The following is an 18,557-nucleotide window of genomic DNA, read 5'->3' as shown; positions in this document are numbered from 1 at the left end:
CAGCTGCTCCGCTCCGTGCAGACCTTTCCTGTCAGTGGAAACACATTATTTCCAGAGGGATTAAGATCAGGTCTTCACATAGCTGAGAGCTTTCTTACATTTTCAACATTTCTTCTAGGTCAATGGACAGTTAGCCCCATTTTCCCATGCTTTACGCATTTCCACACTGTAGTGTCTAGGAAAGCGCTGCCTTTAGTATTTCGAACACATCTGTAATGCTCTGAGATTTCCCGTGCATGTGTTTTTTCATCCACAGAGGTACTGGGCTCATAATCATTGAGATTTTCTGTGTTCTTATGGAGAAGGAATTTAATAATGCTGATGCGGGTAGTCTCTATAAATGACACTAAAACCCTGCAGAGTTTGTTAAGAATCACTGAAATCTGTAAAGACTTTTTGCATCCTCCTGTAGCAATACATGGAAGAGAATACCTAATAATCTGTTAGATTTGACAGGGGGAAAAAACCAAAAGTATTTTCTTCTTCTCTAAAGGCAGGGCAGAGCTGTATATTAGTTAATCAGAACCACTTTAGTTTCCCCAAACTGATCCAACCCAAGGCACCAACCTCGAAATAATTGAAGTATCCTCTAGAACATTAGGGAAAAACCTGCCAGAACCTGGTAGAAAAGCCTCTCCATCCCAGCTCTGTCGGTGGCTGCTCAGCCCACCTGCCTCTGAGCCCGGCTGCCCCTCGCTTCCCAGGAGGAGACGCCGGTGGTTCGGGGTGCTCCAGCTCACCCGCTCCGTCACCTCAGCATGATTGGGTGCGGTTTTCCATCTCTAAATGTCACTCACTCCAGATTTCACTCGGGTTTCCTCCCACGGAGCAGGTTCACACATGTTAGTGATGCATTTTCTGGAACGCCTGGTCCGAAGGCGGCGTCCCCTCCCGCACAGCGCTGTCCCCCCCCGCACAGCGCCGTCCCCTCCCGCACAGCACCGTCCCCTCCCGCACAGCACCATCCCCTCCCGCACAGCGCTGTCCCCCCCCGCACAGCACCGTCCCCTCCCGCATAGCACCGTCCCCTCCCGCACAGCACCGTCCCCCCCCGCACAGCACCGTCCCCTCCCGCACAGCACCGTCCCCCCCCGCACAGCACCATCCCCTCCCGCACAGCGCTGTCCCCTCCCGCGCAGCACCGTCCCCTCCCGCACAGCACCGTCCCCTCCCGCACAGCGCCGTCCCCTCCCGCACAGCGCCGTCCCCCCCCGCACAGCGCCGTCCCCCCCCGCACAGCACCATCCCCTCCCGCGCAGCGCCGTCCCCCCCCGCACAGCACCGTCCCCTCCCGCACAGCGCCGTCCCCTCCCGCGCAGCACCGTCCCCTCCCGCACAGCGCCGTCCCCTCCCGCACAGCGCCGTCCCCCCCCGCACAGCGCCGTCCCCCCCCGCACAGCACCATCCCCTCCCGCGCAGCGCCGTCCCCCCCCGCACAGCACCATCCCCTCCCGCACAGCGCTGTCCCCTCCCGCGCAGCACCGTCCCCTCCCGCACAGCACCGTCCCCTCCCGCACAGCGCCGTCCCCTCCCGCACAGCACCATCCCCTCCCGCACAGCGCCGTCCCCCCCCGCACAGCACCGTCCCCTCCCGCACAGCGCCGTCCCCTCCCGCACAGCACCATCCCCTCCCGCACAGCGCCGTCCCCTCCCGCACAGCGCCGTCCCCTCCCGCACAGCACCGTCCCCCCCCGCACAGCGCCGTCCCCTCCCGCACAGCGCCGTCCCCCCCCGCACAGCACCGTCCCCTCCCGCACAGCACCATCCCCTCCCGCACAGCGCCGTCCCCCCCCGCACAGCACCATCCCCTCCCGCGCAGCGCCGTCCCCTCCCGCACAGCGCCGTCCCCTCCCGCGCAGCGCCGTCCCTGCTTTTATTTTGCTATACACTGCAAAAATAGCAATAGTTGGGTGTTTGATTCACGTGGAGAGCTGGAGCGACCCACATTGCCTGGCCGGCGATGGGCGGCCAGCCGGGCCGCCGTCCCCGCGCGCTCCCTGCGTCCCCCCCGGGACAGCTGTGACTCAGAGGATTGCCCGGGCGTGGGTAACTTCATTGGTCTTGGAGCTGGTGCTGAAAAGGTTTGGAAGAAACTGCTGCATTTGTTAAAGCGGTATCTGGAGGGTCGCGCGCTGCACGCATTTGTTTGATGCAGAAGCGCTTTGCTCTAGATGCTAAAGCTGATAAACCAAACCATTAATTTCTTAAAGTTCAAATTCGCCACTTAGAGGATAGAAAATAAACCAAGCTAAGCCACAGCAACATTAAACAGCAAGATACAGGATTTGAGGCTGTGGCTGTGAAGGTTTCTCTCCCATAAACCCAATTTATCTCTATAGAGCAGAAGGCTATTTTATGAGGTTCAGACAGGAAAAAAAAAATGGAAACTTCCAGAGAGAGGGTGTCTCGTAGCTCATAAACTCATGAAGCGCCTCCCACCCCTGCTGCGGTGGGAGGCGCTGCCCGGTGCTCCCTGCGGTGCAGTGGCCGCGGTGCAGAGCCCGGTGCAGAGCCCGGTGCAGCGCCTGGTGCAGAGCCCGGTGCAGAGCCCGGTGCAGCGCCCGGTGCAGCGCCCGGTGCAGAGCCCGGTGCAGCGCCCGGTGCAGCGCCCGGTGCAGAGCCCGGTGCGGAGCCCGGTGCAGAGCCCGGTGCAGAGCCCGGTGCCGCCCGTGTCCCGCGGGTTCGTTCTTCCCCCCGCGCTCCGGCCGCCGCCGCCCGGTCCTGCTCTCCGTAGTGATCAAGCCCAGCCCGCAGCGCTGCTCCCGCTGCCCGCAGCCGCTCGCTCTCCCGTTTGCTCTGGAGCCGCAGTGTTCACCTCCATGCAGCTCGTCTGTGGTGGTGGGGAGAGGGCTCAGGCAGCAATTGTTTCCAATAAGCAACTTTTTCGGTTGGATCTCTCAGTCAGAGAACCATTTCTGGCTGCTTAGCTGGTCCCGTACCCTCTCGCTGCTGCCTGGGCCAGGTGCACAAGCCATGGTTCATCTCACTCCATAATAACAACATCCATCACGTCCCTGTTCACAGTCCGGAAAGCAGCTGTTCCGCTCGGCTCTGCCAGCGCCATCCGGGCCCGGGGGGACGCGAGCAAACAGGGCTAAACTAGGCAGAAAAGAAACGCCGCTGATAAAGTCATTGCAGACTGACAGCTCCGTGCTGCTCCTGCCGGCCCCAGCACCGCGGGCGATGCACGGCGCTCAGGGCTGGGTTCCTCCATCCCCTGCCCTGGCACCGCGGCCAGCGCGGGCTCTGGGCCTGGCTGGCAGGTGTGCTGGGCAAGGAGGTCCCGGAGCCCCCGCCGTGGGATGGGAGGGCGCCCCGGAGCCCCCGCCGTGGGACGGCAGGGTGCCCCGGAGCCCCCGCCGTGGGACGGGAGGGCGCCCCGGAGCCCCCGCCGTGGGACAGGAAGAGGCCCCGGAGCCCCCGCCGTGGGACGGGAGGGGGCCCTGGAGCCCCCGCCGTGGGATGGGAGGGTGCCCCGGAGCCCCCACCGTGGGACGGGAGGGGGCCCTGGAGCCCCCGCCGTGGGGCGGGAGGAGGCCCTGGAGTCCCCGCCGTGGGACGGGAGGTGGCCGGAGCCAGCGCTGCCCCTGGCCCGGGCGGCTGCTCCGCCAGGCTGGCTCTGCGCCGGTACTGACCGACCCTCAGTAACCTGGGGTGCACATTCACACAATCTCCCCCCACCGCCTCTTTTGACTGAGTCATTTCAGCTGTGAGTTCTAACAGCTCACTGGCTGTCATTACAGCTTAATTATTAATTTATAGAGTCATAAACCCCCATGCTGCACATGGGTAAAGCGAAGGAAAAGGACTAGTAAAGAGACAAGAAGTCGGTAACGCCAAGGAAAAGGAAAACTGGACAGCGGAGTCCAGGGGGAGACCTGACCAAGGAGCCCCTGTTAACAGTTTCTGGAAAGGGTGACTTTTGGGAACAGCACTGGAGTAGAGACAAAGAGGCAATAGAAGGATATGCCAAGAATAGCGAATCACTTGATACTGAGAGTAAAAGATGAGAGAGAAGAAACTGGAGCAAGAGAGAAACTGCAAGAACACAAGAAGGGAGAGGTGGGAGGGGGTGGATTTATCCGTGTGATGGTGGCAAGTGTCATTGTCCACAGAAGCCTCTGACAGGATCCAAGGAGATATACATTTGCACATAATGTATATTTGTATATAAGGGCCAGGTGGAAAATAAAAGGGAAGAGGCACAATTTCTCCCCCAAAGGGCTGTGGGGCACTGGAACAGCTGCCCAGGGCAGTGCTGGAGTCACCACCCTGGAGGGTTGGACTCGATGATCTGGAGGTCACTTCCCACCAAAATGACTCTATAGTTCTGTGAAATAATAAGGTGAAAAAGGTTTAACTTGGGTCTTTTAAAAGGAGAGCTGAGTTTGCTCCAACCATAAGCATAATAAAATGCGATGAAAAGACAGCAGAACTGTAGATTGATTTAAAAAAAATACTTACTGGTTGGCTGAAACCAGCACTGTTAGCAGAAACTCCTCATTTAAGAATTAGTTATCTTTCTGCCTGGGGATTTTTCCACTTGACATCATGAAATAGCTTGTCAAGCTGGTGCGTGTCTGAGTGCGGGTGTTGAATGACAGCCTTGCTGTCTTTGAGCGCGCTGGTCTTAATCGTGACTGCCTCTTGCCTGCGAGAGCTATATCCCTGTTGGGTTTGCCTGCTCCACCAGCTTTCGCAGCAAGCACCCAGCCTGTTGCTGAACGCTGTACAGTTATTTAGGTCATTTGATTTGGATGTCAAAAAACTCTGTCAGGATTTGGGGGCCTTTGTTGTGAAGCCAGTCAAGCTAAGGACAAGCCAAACCGCTGTCCTGCCCATTAAACTGATTCCAAATGGTGCTTCGTCTCCCCGTGATTACACAAGTGGTGGCTTTGGCCAGGCTGCTGCACCCTCCTGGGCGCCTCTCGGTGTCCGTGCTGGAGCATCGTGCGCTTGCAGGTGCGTCTCTCCTGCCACCGTCGTCAAACCAGAGCATCTCCCAGCTCCCGCGCTTTCCCTCATCTTCATATTTGGAAATCACTAATGGGTTAATAGCATGTTGGGAGGAAGCCTGGGCCTCTGTGGGGTGATGGGCATGTGTCCCCCCTCTGCCTGCCTCCCTGCATCCCCCCATCCCTGCATCCCTCCATCCCTGCCTCCCTGCATCTTCACATCCCGGCCTCCCTGCATCCCTGCCTCCCTCCATCCCTGCATCCCTGCACCCTTGCTCCCCCCATCCCTGCCTCCCTCCATCCCTGCCTCCCTGCACCCTTGCCTCCCTCCATCCCTGCATCCCTCCATCCCTGCTGCGACGTCCCCATCCTCCTGCTCGCCGTGCCCTGTGTGGCAGCAGCTCTGGAAGCTGCGGGGTCCTGCACAAGTGATGCCGTTGCCACCCTGGTGATTTAGCTGTGTTTTGTGTTTGCCTTTTTTCTGCCTGTAAAACCAGATCTTCCAATCCCTCTCCAACCCCTTAGTCCAACCCAAGCCCATACTGTGCCTTCTGCCTTTCACACTGTTTCACCATTGTTGCTTGGATTTAAGGTGCATTGTTTTTTGATGACTTTAGTTTCAACAAAGGAGGAGTTTGTGCTGTCTGGAAATCCAAGGAGTGAGCAAATGCATTTCCTCAGTAATACCAGAGCTGCCATTTGGAAAGTTTTAGAGGTGGAAGCCAAACAAGTGACTGATTTTTATTGTGGCTGCCAAAGAGGCAGAAGAAAATGGGGAATCAGGCTGCTGGTTCTCCTTTTCACTCTGTTTCCTGAGATTTCTTTGCACCAATGTCATTGGTGATGGGGGTGAAGGGGGACACAGAATTATTCTCCATTATGTTTGCAGTAATGACAAGTCTTAAAATAGCTCTCAATTAGCAACTGATTGCAGTTAATTGGAACAACATAGGCTGACATGATATCTTCATATCTCCAGAGCATTTTTGAGTTCATGAGTTCTGATTTTCAAAAATTCAAAAACTGTGGCTCCCACATTCCCATAACCATCTGTTTGCAATTTATAACCTGTGTCTTCACGAAGCAGGAGCGATACATGCTTTGGCTTTGCTAATTAAAACAGATGCCCCAAACAGGGCTTGAGTTTGCACGTAAGCTGTTTTTTTACATTTCCGTATGCAAATGTGTGTTTGTGTGTATATCTCGGGGTCTCTGTACCCGCTCAGCGCCGTGTCCATCGGGGTCGCAGCGCCCGGTGCCGGGGCCGGTGCCCCCGGTTGCGCTGAGGCGAGCGCTCTGCTGACACTCATCCAGTTCTGGGTTCCTTGGCTCCAGCTGCCGAGGAGCCTGTGGGAACGCTCCTGTGGGCGCCGCTGGAACCGGGGCGCTGGGAGGCGATGTGGTTTCTCATTATCCACATTAATTTGGTTCTACCTGGGTTTTAATTAATGGATGTTTGCAATTTCTTTCTCGATAAGCATCAGGAATTCATCAGTGCAAACCAGCTGTGTGGGTCCAGCCGGGACCCGCCTGCAGAAAATACAGAAAATTCTTCAATTTGAGGGGCAAGGCTGGACTTGAAGGAAGAAGATGCAGGTACTGGCAGCTATGAATTCTCTGTGCACCAAAATTGAACAAGCTAGAGAAGAAACTTGTTGGGGTGAGGGTGGCAGAGCCTGGCCCAGGCTGCCCAGGGGGTTGTGGAGTCTCCTTCTGTGCAGACATTCCAACCCCTGGACACCTTCCTGTGGAACCTCATCTGGGTGTTCCTGCTCCATGGGGGGATTGCACTGGATGAGCTTTCCAGGGCCTTCAACCCCTGACATCCCGGGGTTCTGTGTGATTCTGTGTTTGACAGAAGGAGCAAACACTGATGGCACAAGAAGACTTCTGCATCAGTTCTTCGTATCAATGTAATTTTCCCAGAGGAAAATATACTTAAATGCCACAGTCCTGATGGTCAGATATTGTTTCCAATGACAGTACTTGGAAAAGGGAGAACAAAGCAAGGAAGCCAGCAGCACTGAATTACTGCTGGAATTACTTCTGCTCCTGTTGGAGGCACCGAACAGTCGACCTCCTCAGCTCTTTGTACACACCAGGCCGTTCATTTCACTCTCCTCGTCAGGTAAACACTCGCTAAACTGTGAATGAAAAGTACAGGTGGGAATTGAAGAGTGTTGCTCAGCTGTGCTCTCGCTTTGGTCCGGGCAAAGGTTTCACTTAGTGGGTAAGAACTGAGAGGCGGAGGGGCGGGTGACCGTGGGTTGTGTGAGCCCTGGTGATCCTGCAGCGCTGCCAGGGGACCGCAGAGGTGGGTTTGCTCTGGTAACGAGGCTTTTGTCCTGAAGAGCGGGAGGACTCGGTGTGACCTGGGGGGTACCCGGCGTTCAGCAGCCGCCCGCCCAGGTCAGGCACCGCGCCTGCCCCACTTCTCTGGATGCTTTTGTCTGTCCCACGCTGCTGCTCCCACTCTGTGCTTCTCTTTCCACTCAGAATTTTAACTTCATCACGTGCTGCTTTGGGAATGATCCGTCTGCAAATATTTTGGCTCTTTTAGTAAGCCTTCTGGTGTTTTAACACCAGGTCTCACATTTTCTCCATCATTTGGGGAGCTTATTTTTATTTTCAAACAAATTTGATACTCATACAGAAGTTCATTTCCAGAATTGAGTGTATTAGGGAAGATCACAGGAGGGCTGATGAAGTACTGGGAGACACCTGATGCAAGTGTTTGCACTGGCTGTGGACTGGCTGCAATTCTCTGGCACCAATTCTGGATGGAGAGACCATGAGCGAACGTGTCTGGGTTTTACACTGGGTTGGCAAGTTCAAAAACTTTTAATGGAAAAAACATGAAAGCAGAACATGTAAATGAGCAGAGCAGAGGAGGAAGGCAGCCGGTGTCCGGAGAGCAGCGGGAGCCCCGGCCACACGGCACCCGGGTACCGCAGCGGCTCCGGGAGCGGCAGACACGGAGTTATCTCGGTACCGGTGCCTGGCAGCGGCTGCTGTCCCGCAGCCCCTGACCTGCCCCTTGGCTGTGCCTTGGAACAGACGGGAGACTGGGAACCAGTAACGCTGCCCTCAAGTCCTTCCCTGCTTTTGTTTGCTTGCTGAAGTTTTACTCGATGCTTCATCCTAAATGCAAACGAACCCACCGCGTGTCCGTCCTGCTGCCAGCGCCGATCCCAGAGCCAATTACTTGCATGGCATTTGTCATTGTTCCTCAGCTTTACCTTGGTAATTTTATTTAGACAGGGGCATTTTCTGCTGATAAATCTAGCTCGATTACCAAGTCAGAACGTATTTATTAAAACACCAATTAGAACTTGGTCTCTCATCAATCACAACACCTTTAATTCATGCATGGATGCAAAACCCGTTTGAGGTGTTGTGCACGCATGAACGAGTGATCTAAATCAAATTGTCACTTTCCAGCGCTCCCTTATCTGCAGAGCTAGTGGCAAGCCATTTTTTATGGATCATACGAACCAAGGGTGATTTTTTTAAAAGCTTCGAAATGTTGTTTTTTTAGTGTTAAAAGGTGAATATTTGCTTCACAAGGATGGAAACAAAGGCGAGCGTGGGGTGAGGGCAGCGGCCCTGCAGCCCTCGGGTGACAGGACCCCGTGGGACGGAGGGGACAGGGGCCTGGCCAGGGTGGCACCGGCGGGCAGGGGGGTGAGCGCTGCTCCCGGGGGCAGCTGCTGCCCGAACCCCAGCAGAGGAGACAGAAGGGGGGAAAAGAGCGAGAACTGAGAGCAGGTGAGCGGCCACGGTCGTGGGGAAAGGAAAAGGGATGTGGAATGGGAATAAAAGAACAAAACCAGCAACAAAGCCCTAAAGCAGAAGCAGCGATGAGAAGAAAAGGTGGAAGGACAACAGAAACAGACAAGTGTGGATTGAGAAGAGTGGGACAGGAAAATGGCTCAGATGGGGATGGTCACAGCCGAAAGGCTGGTGCAGCCCACGAGTGGATGTGGAAAATCCCCCCTCCCGCGGGACACCCGGGCAGGGCTGGTGGCCCGTGTGTGCTGCCGGTGAAGCTCCCTCCTGCTCTGGGGACCGTTGTGTTCCATCTCCGCATCTGCAACAAACCTGCCGTGCGATGTTTCGTAAGACGGGCTCAACCATCCCTCCTGCCCTGAGAAAAGGAGTAAACCCATCCCACCAAAGCCCCACTCGCCTCCCCAGCCCTCGGGAAAAAGGGCTGCGAAAGCTCTAGAAGCTGAATAAAAGAAGCAGAATTCTGAGAGCAATGCGAGCAACGAGCTGTTCTGGCTGTGGGGTCAGAGCTGCTGGGACGCGGCTCCAGCCCACGCAGGGTCCGCACACGCGGGCCTGAGCTTTCCTTCCTAATTCAGCAGGAAAAAGAATGTGTAGAATCGTAATTTGTAACGTTCAGTCTGAAATATCACAACATTGCATTTTTAAAGTCTGAAACATTTTAACAGAAAATCAGCTATATATAGTTTGATATTAAAATTAATGTGAAACGGGGGTAATAGGGATGTCAAAATGAAGGGGGGTGTTGAAGTGATCCAGCTGAGCGCTTCCCCAGTGCAAATGTCATCAAAACCACTGTGCTCTTTGAGAATGTGTCCGTTTGGAGGCAGCGGCATTTATTAGTGAAATGTTGACTAAGCAGCATCCGTCCCTGTCTCCCGGGATCTGTCGGGTCTCGCACGCTGGAGCATCCTCTGCGTCTCCAGGTGGCTCAGGGAACAGGGTGAGGATCCTTCCCCGCGAGCAGCTGGATCGTTTGTAGTGGGATTGACTCTGGGAGAGGCTGGGGCTGGTGCCAGTCCCAGCAGTGGGTGCAGCCATGTGTAAATCAGCGCTCGGCTGGCAGTTAATTATGGATAGCATTTAAATGTGAAGAGGATTCAGTTTTCTGGCAGCCTTTTTCTGGTGCACAAACGTACTTCTCGAAATCCCCGCAGTCGTGCAGGGGAAGATGCCCCAGCCTGGTGCAGCAGGGGGGTTGGGGCAGTTTTAGGTGCCTCGGGGTGCTGGTGCGGCCCCCCCGCAGCCAGAGCATCGCTGCTGCCGAGGGAAGGGGGGAGCGCTGCCCCCCGAAACCCGGGGCTGGCTGTTCCTGTCCCCCAAACCCAGGGCTGGCTGTTCCTGCCCCCAAAACCCAGGGCTGGCTGTTCCTGTTCCCCCAAACCCAGGGCTGGCTGTTCCTGCCCCCAAAACCCAGGGCTGGCTGTTCCTGTTCCCCCAAACCCCGGGCTGGCTGTTCCTGTTCCCCCAAACCCGGGGCTGGCTGTTCCTGTTCCCCCAAACCCAGGGCTGGCTGTTCCTGTTCCCCCAAACCCGGGGCTGGCTGTTCCTGTTCCCCCAAAGCCGGGGCTGGCTGTTCCTGTTCCCCCAAACCCAGGGCTGGCTGTTCCTGTTCCCCCAAACCCGGGGCTGGCTGTTCCTGTTCCCCCAAAGCCGGGGCTGGCTGTTCCCCCAAAGCCGGGGCTGGCTGTTCCTGTTCCCCCAAAGCCGGGGCTGGCTGTTCCTGCTCACCCCAGGCCGAGCACAGCAAAGCGCAAGCACCGTCCTGTCTGGGTGGCCGGGATGCTGGCCGGGCTCGGGCTCTGTGTGCTGTTCCTGTTGCGGTTCGTGTCAGCCCGTCTGTCCTCCCCGGTGTCCCGCACCCCAGCCGTCCCCTGTTGCAGGATTTCCTGTTCCCTTTTTGCAGCATGTTTGTTGTCAAAGAGGGAGAAAAGCTGGATGGCTGATGGTTTGTGTGTCAATTATACATCAGAGGCTTTGCTGCTTCTTCAGAAGCTTCTAATAATAATAATTATAATTAGGGCACTGGGAGAGCAATGTGCTGAGATCAGGGAGAAAAGCAGGAAAGCCAGGCCAGAATTAATTAGCCCCTTTTATCCAAGAATCTCAAAGCATTTAGACATTAATTAATGAACTCGGTGGTTAAATCAGCGTGATGCTGGGTTTGCCGCTGGGGCGGTGGCTGCTCCCAGGGCTCAGCGCCGCCCTCGCCGGCCGTGGGTCCTGCGTGGGCTGGTGCTGCTGCACATCCCGTCCTCTGGCTGCAGAACGCAGAGCGATGTTGCTTTTCTGTCTCCTGTCAGCGCTGTCACCCTGACAGAGCCGGCTCCGGGCTGAGACCCGGCCCGCAGCGCCGTGGGGCGGTTTGCGCTGCGGAGCTGTGCGAGCCCCCAGGCGATGCTCGTCGTGGCTCCATGGGGCTCGGGGCTCTCTGCTGACCCAGGCTCAGTGACATCTCCCACCTGCGGGGCTTAAATTGTCCCTGGGACCCCAGCAAAAATGTTTATTGCGTGACAAAGTGGTGTCTGGCACAGGTCGAATGACTTGCTTTAGCTCTGCTCTTTAATGGCTGTGACAGTTCTTGGGTTTTAATTGATTTCAGTTCAGTTTGCAGCCATTGCTTTTAGTTAGCAGCAATCTGCATTTTTTCAGTGGCTCTTCATTGATTTCGTTTTACACACGGTGGCTGCACAGCACGTACTGCTGGTCCTGAGCCTAAACCCGTAGCACAGGCTGAGCTCACCAGGAGGGTTTGCAGTTTAGATGCTGCTTTTGCCCATGGTCATAGTTCTCGCTGTTGAAAACTCGTATCCAGCAAAATAATGTGTAATGGAAGGTGTGCGCTGCGCTGCTCTGCTCGTTGCGTTGCCATGCAATACAGAACCATTTGCTGATGCAACCTGAGATTTGGCAGCAGCTTCTAATTACGCCCAGATCTGGGAGGTTTTACGTGTGGGTGACCCGTGGCACAGCCGTGAATCAGTAGTCGTAGTCGTTTTCCCCCTCCTCGATGTCAACTAACTGATGTAACAGAGTGATTTAGTTACTTAAAATGATAAAAGTAGATCTTAGATGATGTGCCTAGCATGTCCAACTTCCTTTCCTTGTTAGAATTTTGTTGCATTTCCTTACCCCATGGGCACAATGACCGCATCCTTCCGTGGTTCCCGTAGCTGGTGAGTTGCTGTGGCTGACAGCTGCCTGTAGACTGAGGCTTTTCACCGTGCTCTGTTCAGCTGCCTGTAGACTGAGGCTTTTCACCGTGCTCTGTTCAGCTGCCTGTAGACCGAGGCTTTTCACCATGCTCTGTTCAGCTGCCTGTAGACCGAGGCTTTTCACCGTGCTCTGTTCAGCTGCCTGTAGACCGAGCCTTTTCACCGTGCTCTGTTGAGCTGGCCCTGGCCAGCCGGGCGGCTCCAGCTCCGGCTCCGGGCGGGCACAGGAGCCGTTTGTTGAGCCAGGGGCTGGAGCCGTGGGTCAGAGCCGGGGGAGCAGATGTTCCCGCAGCCCGGCCCGGCTGAGGAGGAATTCGGCAAAGGGAGCTTGCGGAGCAGTGAACGAGGCAGCAATGCCCGCGCTTTTCGTTGTGCACCTGCCACAAAGCGGAGCTCAGCTTGCTCGGCTTGAGATCAGATGATTTTACAGTCCTGCTTTAACTAACAGAGCCAGCTTCCTAGCATGGTAATTACTTTGATCCTGGTTGGCACAGATGTATTTTTCATGTATTATTGCGTAATACTGGAACCTTCTTTTCTCCTCCCTCTTGTATCTGAAGATAGCCTGATGAAACTTATTTTTTCCCCTACTTCATTAAATGCTAAAGGGCAATTCAGTTTTCTCTATAGCTTTCCCTCTCTGTTTAGATTTTCTTAAATGTACTGCTCTGGCTAGCCTGATATGTTTTACTTGTAATTATTATATCCAAGTCTTTTCAGCATAAAACTTAAGCTCATTTTGTAGCTAAAAGTGAAAGCACCTGTCTGGTGATGGGCACGGGGGCTCTGGCTGCGTGGGGCTGGCCGGGGCTGTTGGGCAGGTTGGGGCTGGACTGGATGGGTTTGGAGAGCGTGTTCAGTTTAAAGGTGTCAAAAATGCATTTATCACAAGAAAGTCTGTCCAGCTTCGCCCCTTTTCCTGCGGGGGAGCAGTTGGTCTGGTGGCAGCTCTCCTGGCTGAGCTGCTCCCGGGCGCTCGGAGGTCTCTGTGTCCCGCAGGATGCTCGGGTACCCGCGCACGGCTGCTGACGCCAGCGCGCCCCGCTCACTCAGCGCTGCTCTGCAAACCCCGCGGCGGTTCCAGCACCCGCGTCTCGCCTGCTTGTGGCTGTTCTGCTTCGTGAATAGACGAATTTCTGCCTCGCGGCTCACCCGCGATGTGCCCATCATCGGTGAATATTCATTAACTGAAATTAGCATCTATTGGGTCTTAATTAACTTCTGAAGGGCTTGTTGTGTGGTAATGAAGCAGATACTCTAGATGTGCCTGATGGCGGCTGGTGGGTCCCCAGTTCCCGCAGCCGTCCCCGAGCAGGGTCGGGTCCCTCTGACCGTGGCACGGGGCGCTGGACCCTTCTGCACCCCCATCGCTGGGACGTCCCAGCCGTGAGGAGCATCTGTGGCTGCAGCGTGTGCTGAGCGGCAGTTTCGTCAGGTGACGGTGGCGCTGTCCCGCGCCGCTGCGGTGCCTGATGGGCACTGTCCGATACACAGCGTCTGATGTTCTGTCCCACGTTCGGTGTCCAGGCTGGCGGACACTTCAGGCACCTGTTGGAGTTTTGTTCCGTGGCCGGGCGAGTGCAGCCCTTTGATTTGGGTTTCATGGGCTGTCCCGCTGCTGTGGGGTGTGGATGGGCTTTAGCTGAACGTCTCTATGAATGTGGTTATTTGTTAGGGAGGCACCAAGCCCTGCCATGCTCAGGGCCAGCAGTAGGAGAAGAACGCATCATGCACTGGTGGGAACTGGCCTGAGTAGTGCCCTTTTTCCTCTTGACTCCATTCTCACAGCTTTTGAGCCTTAATTTGGTCCAGCACGGGGTGGGAAGCAGTGAAAGCAGCAGGAGCACATCACCCCAGCACGGGAGTGGGGGAGCATCCCCGTGATCATCCCTGTGCTGCCACTGGGAGCTGTGACCGGGAGGGAGCCCCGTGTCCACAGGAGGGAAAGCACGTCATGGGAGAGCTGGTGGCAGCAGTGGTGCTGGTGAGGTGCTGGTGAGGTGCTGGTGGCAGCAGTGGTGCTGGTGAGGTGCTGGTGAGGTGCTGGTGCAGCAGTGGTGCTGGTGAGGTGCTGGTGGCAGCAGTGGTGCTGGTGAGGTGCTGGTGCAGCAGTGGTGCTGGTGAGGTGCTGGTGAGGTGCTGGTGGCAGCAGTGGTGCTGGTGAGGTGCTGGTGAGGTGCTGGTGGCAGCAGTGGTGCTGGTGAGGTGCTGGTGAGGTGCTGGTGGCAGCAGTGGTGCTGGTGAGGTGCTGGTGAGGTGCTGGTGAGGTGCTGGTGGCAGCAGTGGTGCTGGTGAGGTGCTGGCGGCAGCAGTGATGCTCGTCAAGTGCATTTTCTCCGTTAGCATTCACTGTTGTCCTTAAATGCACACAAGCAGCAGGGGGAAAATAACTAACTTTGCAGGTGAGAAACGCAAAGTGATTCGGGGTGATTGTGGGGCAAACTCTGCAGAGCGGGCGGGAGCCGCGGCGGGGGCTCTGCCCTCCCAGCTCTGAGCTCCACGGGCCGCACGGAACCGCCCCCCCGCTCCCTTCCACCTGGCTGGTTTCTGCAGCGCCGGCTCAGCGGGTCTGTGCTGGGAAGGGCGGGGGCTGTGGAGCCGTCCCGTGGGGCGCTGCGCATCCATCCTGCTCATGGATGTGGTTTGCAGAGCGCATGTGATGGGGGTTTTACGAAGGCTCAGCAACACCTTTGTTGAAGTCGAGCAGATTATAAAAAAATTCAATTTAGCCATTATTGACTTTTTTTCAGACAAGATACAGACCGGGTTTTGAAGCAAGTCTCTAAATTAAATTCAGCCACACAGCTCCCAGACGGAGAGACTCCATCACTGACAGGGAAGGGAAGAAAGAGATGAGGAGGGGCGTCCGACTTTTGTTTTTCTACCTGTTTCTGTAAATTGTATGGATTGTGTGCATAGTTGCGAAAAAGATGGAGAAATAGGAGAGCAGGGCAGCGAGTATCAGCAGCTCAGCTTTTTAACCACTTGCTGCCCCCGGTTCACAAAGCCCGTCTGCTCCCGCAGCTTGGGCGTGTGGAGCTGGCAGCAAGATTTTTCTTTCTGTTTGTTTTCCTTTTATTGCCCCGTTTTTTGGATGGGGACCTGTTTCTGGAGCGATGGCAGCACCGGTGGCCTCGGGCCCTGCTGGAGGACGGGATTTCCCTTCGGCCTCGGCCCCTCTGCTGCAAACCCGCAGGCTGGTGCTGCAGCTCTGACCCGACCGTCCCCAGTCCCTTCTCCTGCCCCTGCTCCAGCGTCACAAGTGCCACCAGCGTCGGCTATGACACTGGTACGGCGTCCCTGCTGTGACACTGGTGTGGGGTCCCTGCTGTGACACTGGTACGGGGTGCCCGCTGTGACACTGGTGTGGGGTGCCCGCTGTGACACTGGTGTGGGGTCCCTGCTGTGACACTGGTACGGGGTGCCCGCTGTGACATTGGTACGGGGTGCCCGCTGTGACATTGGTGTGGGGTGCCCGCTGTGACACTGGTGTGGGGTCCCTGCTGTGACACTGGTACGGGGTGCCCGCTGTGACATTGGTACGGGGTGCCCGCTGTGACATTGGTGTGGGGTGCCCGCTGTGACACTGGTGTGGGGTCCCTGCTGTGACACTGGTACGGGGTGCCCGCTGTGACACTGGTACGGGGTGCCCGCTGTGACATTGGTACGGGGTGCCCGCTGTGACATTGGTGTGGGGTGCCCGCTGTGACATTGGTGTGGGGTCCCTGCTGTGACACTGGTGTGGGGTGCCCGCTGTGACATTGGTACGGGGTGCTCGCTGTGACATTGGTACGGGGTGCCCGCTGTGACATTGGTACGGGGTGCCCGCTGTGACACTGGTGTGGGGCACCCGGCTTCTCCTCGGGGGTGAGACCAGGGGCTGTGTCGCTGGTCCAAAGTTGCAAAACGAAATGATGCTTTTTCTGGTGTGGGAAATGTTCCCAATCTGCATGCGGCGGAAATGATAATTACATTTTAGTGGGAAGATGGATGCTTCCAAATGACATTTAAATCCATGGTTATTGCAGTGGTTTGGTCAGGGAACAGTTGTCACCGTTGCCAGCTCTTCCCTTTGTCACGTATTGCTGCGCTTGGGCAGGTCTCCAGCTGAAAAAGGAAAAACCAGGCCATGCACTACATGCATCGGGGAATAAATGCAGCACCGTTCAGGGCTCCCGTCACCGGTGGGTCGTGCAGACGAGGGGCCGTGTTCCCCGGCGCAGCAGCCAGCGCCACGGGGACACGGCCGCAGGAGCCGGGGTGCTGGAGCTGTCAGAAATGGCCGTTTCCCAACCGCTCTTCCCTGGAGGCTGGGGAAGCCAGGACCCTTCTGATACCCAGTTCTGAATTGTGTAACGGGCTGTCTGTATCCTTCTTGGTGTGGGAGAAATGTTTCTTGACATAAAAGGACCCCGAATACAGATAAAACTTGGAGGAATGAATCAGGAATGTCAAAATCTGACGCCCTCATTCTGTTTTTTCTCTGTCTTTCCTCTGGCAAAATTTCTGTGGACTTCATTGGGATTTTCTCTTAAAGGAGAAAAAGCTCCGTGTGATCTGCTCAGGGTTCAGCTGTGGGTTGATGGGTGGGGGGGGCAGCAAATCATTAAGAGCCTGAAAAGCAATTAGGGCCCGTGGGTGATGGGTGCTCGCTCTGGTTGAACCCCCGGCTGGGTCCTGGCTTGACTGTTTCTCACGAGGAGCTCAGAAACCTTCCAGCCGAGCGCTGGGTGTCCCTGGGCGATACAGATTAAGGGGCTCGGATGTCAATGGCAGCCAGCCCCCTTGGGCCCCCGTGGGGGTTTGCTGCCAGTTTTGGTGCTGCTCAGGAGAGCCGGTGGGTCTCAGCCTGCGTTTGGTGTGCTGAGGCGCGGAGCTGTCGGTAACCCTGGGGCGCTCTCTGTTCCTCTTGCAGGCGAGCCCTCGCGCTGGTCCTCGTCCCACTGCGACTGCTGCTGCAAGAACGGCAAGGGCGACAAGGAGGGGGAGAGCGGCACGTCCTGCAACGAGCTGTCGACGTCGAGCTGCGACAGCCAGTCGGAGGCCAGCTCCCCCCAGGAGACCGTCATCTGCGGCCCCGTCACCCGCCAGCCCCACATCCAGACCCTGGACCGCCCGCCCAAGAAGGGGCCGGTGCAGCTGCTGCAGCAGTCCGAGAGCCGCAGGAAGAGCGACCTGCTGCGGACCCTCACCTCCGGCTCCCGCGAGTCCAACGCCGGCAAGAAAAAAGCCGTGAAGGAGAAGCTCTCCATTGAGGAGGAGCTGGAGAAATGCATCCAGGATTTCCTCAAAATCAAAATCCCAGACAGGTTTCCAGAGAGGAAACATCCCTGGCAATCCGAACTGCTGCGCAAGTACCACCTATAGGTGCAGGGTGGGGGAAGCACAAGACCTTATTACCGTTAGGGCAAGATTCTAAGTGATACAATTTCCAATAATATTTATTTGTTAGGTCACAAAGAAACAAAACAAAGCATCTCTATAGTACTGCCTAATTTGCCTATTTCACCTTAACATTTATAGTCGTAGGGTAACGATATTTTTCCAGTCGTGGAAGCACAATGAGAAACGCTTTTGTTTGTAAACTCCGAGTCCTACACGAGCGGGATCGCAGGGCACAGCGGGGCGGGAGCTGCCGCTGCGCGGGCGTCGGGGGGACGTGCTCAGCGCAGGGAAACGAGCTCTGCCGGGGCAGTTTACCTTAAGCATGTGTATATATATATATGTGCATATATATATGTGTGTATATATATCTCTGTGAATATATATATGTATATATATATCAATATATATTGCTTAAAGATTTTCCGGCTCTCTCCTTATAACTGCACTTTCTCAGAAAAGAGCATTTTTTAGCAGGCTGTGGATGTTCTGTTTCTTCTTCAGGTCTTTGAGGGTTGAACAGTAGAAATCCCACCTCTCTGTCTCTCTTCCTCTCTTTTTTCCTCCTTCTCTGAGACGTCACAAATGCATTTCAGTGGAGACCAGGGAGCAGCGTGCGGGTCTTTGTTGCTGTCAGCGAAATACTCCATTTGTTTTGGATGGTCTCGTTCCCGCTGTGTCCTCCCCACGCCTCGTGTCCGTGTGTCGAGGCTCCGGCGGCCCATCCCGGCTGGGACGCTGTAGGAGCTCCCGAGGACGAGCGCGGTGGCGGCGCTGGGACGGGGCTGGTCCTGCAGACCTGCCCGGCGCGGTGCCAGGAGCCTTTGGTGGGAGCTGGCGGGAGAGCGGGCGCTGGGTCCTGCCCGGAACAGAAGCAAGCACAAGAAATTATCCGCCTAACAGGCCAAACGGGGCGCTTTGCTGGCCGGGGGTGGATCGCCAGGGGACGGGAGCAGCGCCATTCCAGCCCCCTGTGCTTCCAGAGGAAACGCAGCCCAGAGGAGGGGCCCGTGTTCCCCGCCGTCCTGGTGGTGGTTGCAGATGGTGGTGCCATGTTGGCCAGCAAACGGTGCCAAGTGTCCCGTGCTGTCCCTGGGAGCCGCGGGCAGAGCTGGGCCCGTGCAGAGCGGGCAGGGGACCCGCAGCCCCCCGGGTGTGGGGGCGCGAGGAAGGGCAGCGGGTCGGTCTCGTGGGGTGCGGTGGGCGGTCACTGCCG

General features: G+C 56.4%; 1 protein-coding gene across 1 annotated transcript in view; it reads left to right on the top strand.

Moving 5' to 3' along the window:
* The window catches only part of KCTD16 (potassium channel tetramerization domain containing 16), a gene marked incomplete at both ends in the record, with an annotated part of 63,981 nt that extends 46,655 nt beyond the window's left edge, over positions 1-17,326 (top strand). Inside the window, one exon of the mRNA XM_082063527.1 lies at positions 16,875-17,326. Within this exon, the coding sequence (XP_081919653.1) occupies positions 16,875-17,326 (452 nt within the window). The remainder of the gene's footprint in view (positions 1-16,874) is intronic.
* Positions 17,327-18,557: the final 1,231 nt, after the last annotated feature.

The sequence above is a fragment of the Streptopelia decaocto genome (assembly GCF_964273445.1).
Source record: "Streptopelia decaocto genome assembly, chromosome: 12".
NCBI classification, from domain to species: domain Eukaryota; kingdom Metazoa; phylum Chordata; class Aves; order Columbiformes; family Columbidae; genus Streptopelia; species Streptopelia decaocto.
Note: the sequence above shows the minus strand (reverse complement) of the source record. Positions and strands in the feature narration are given on the sequence as shown.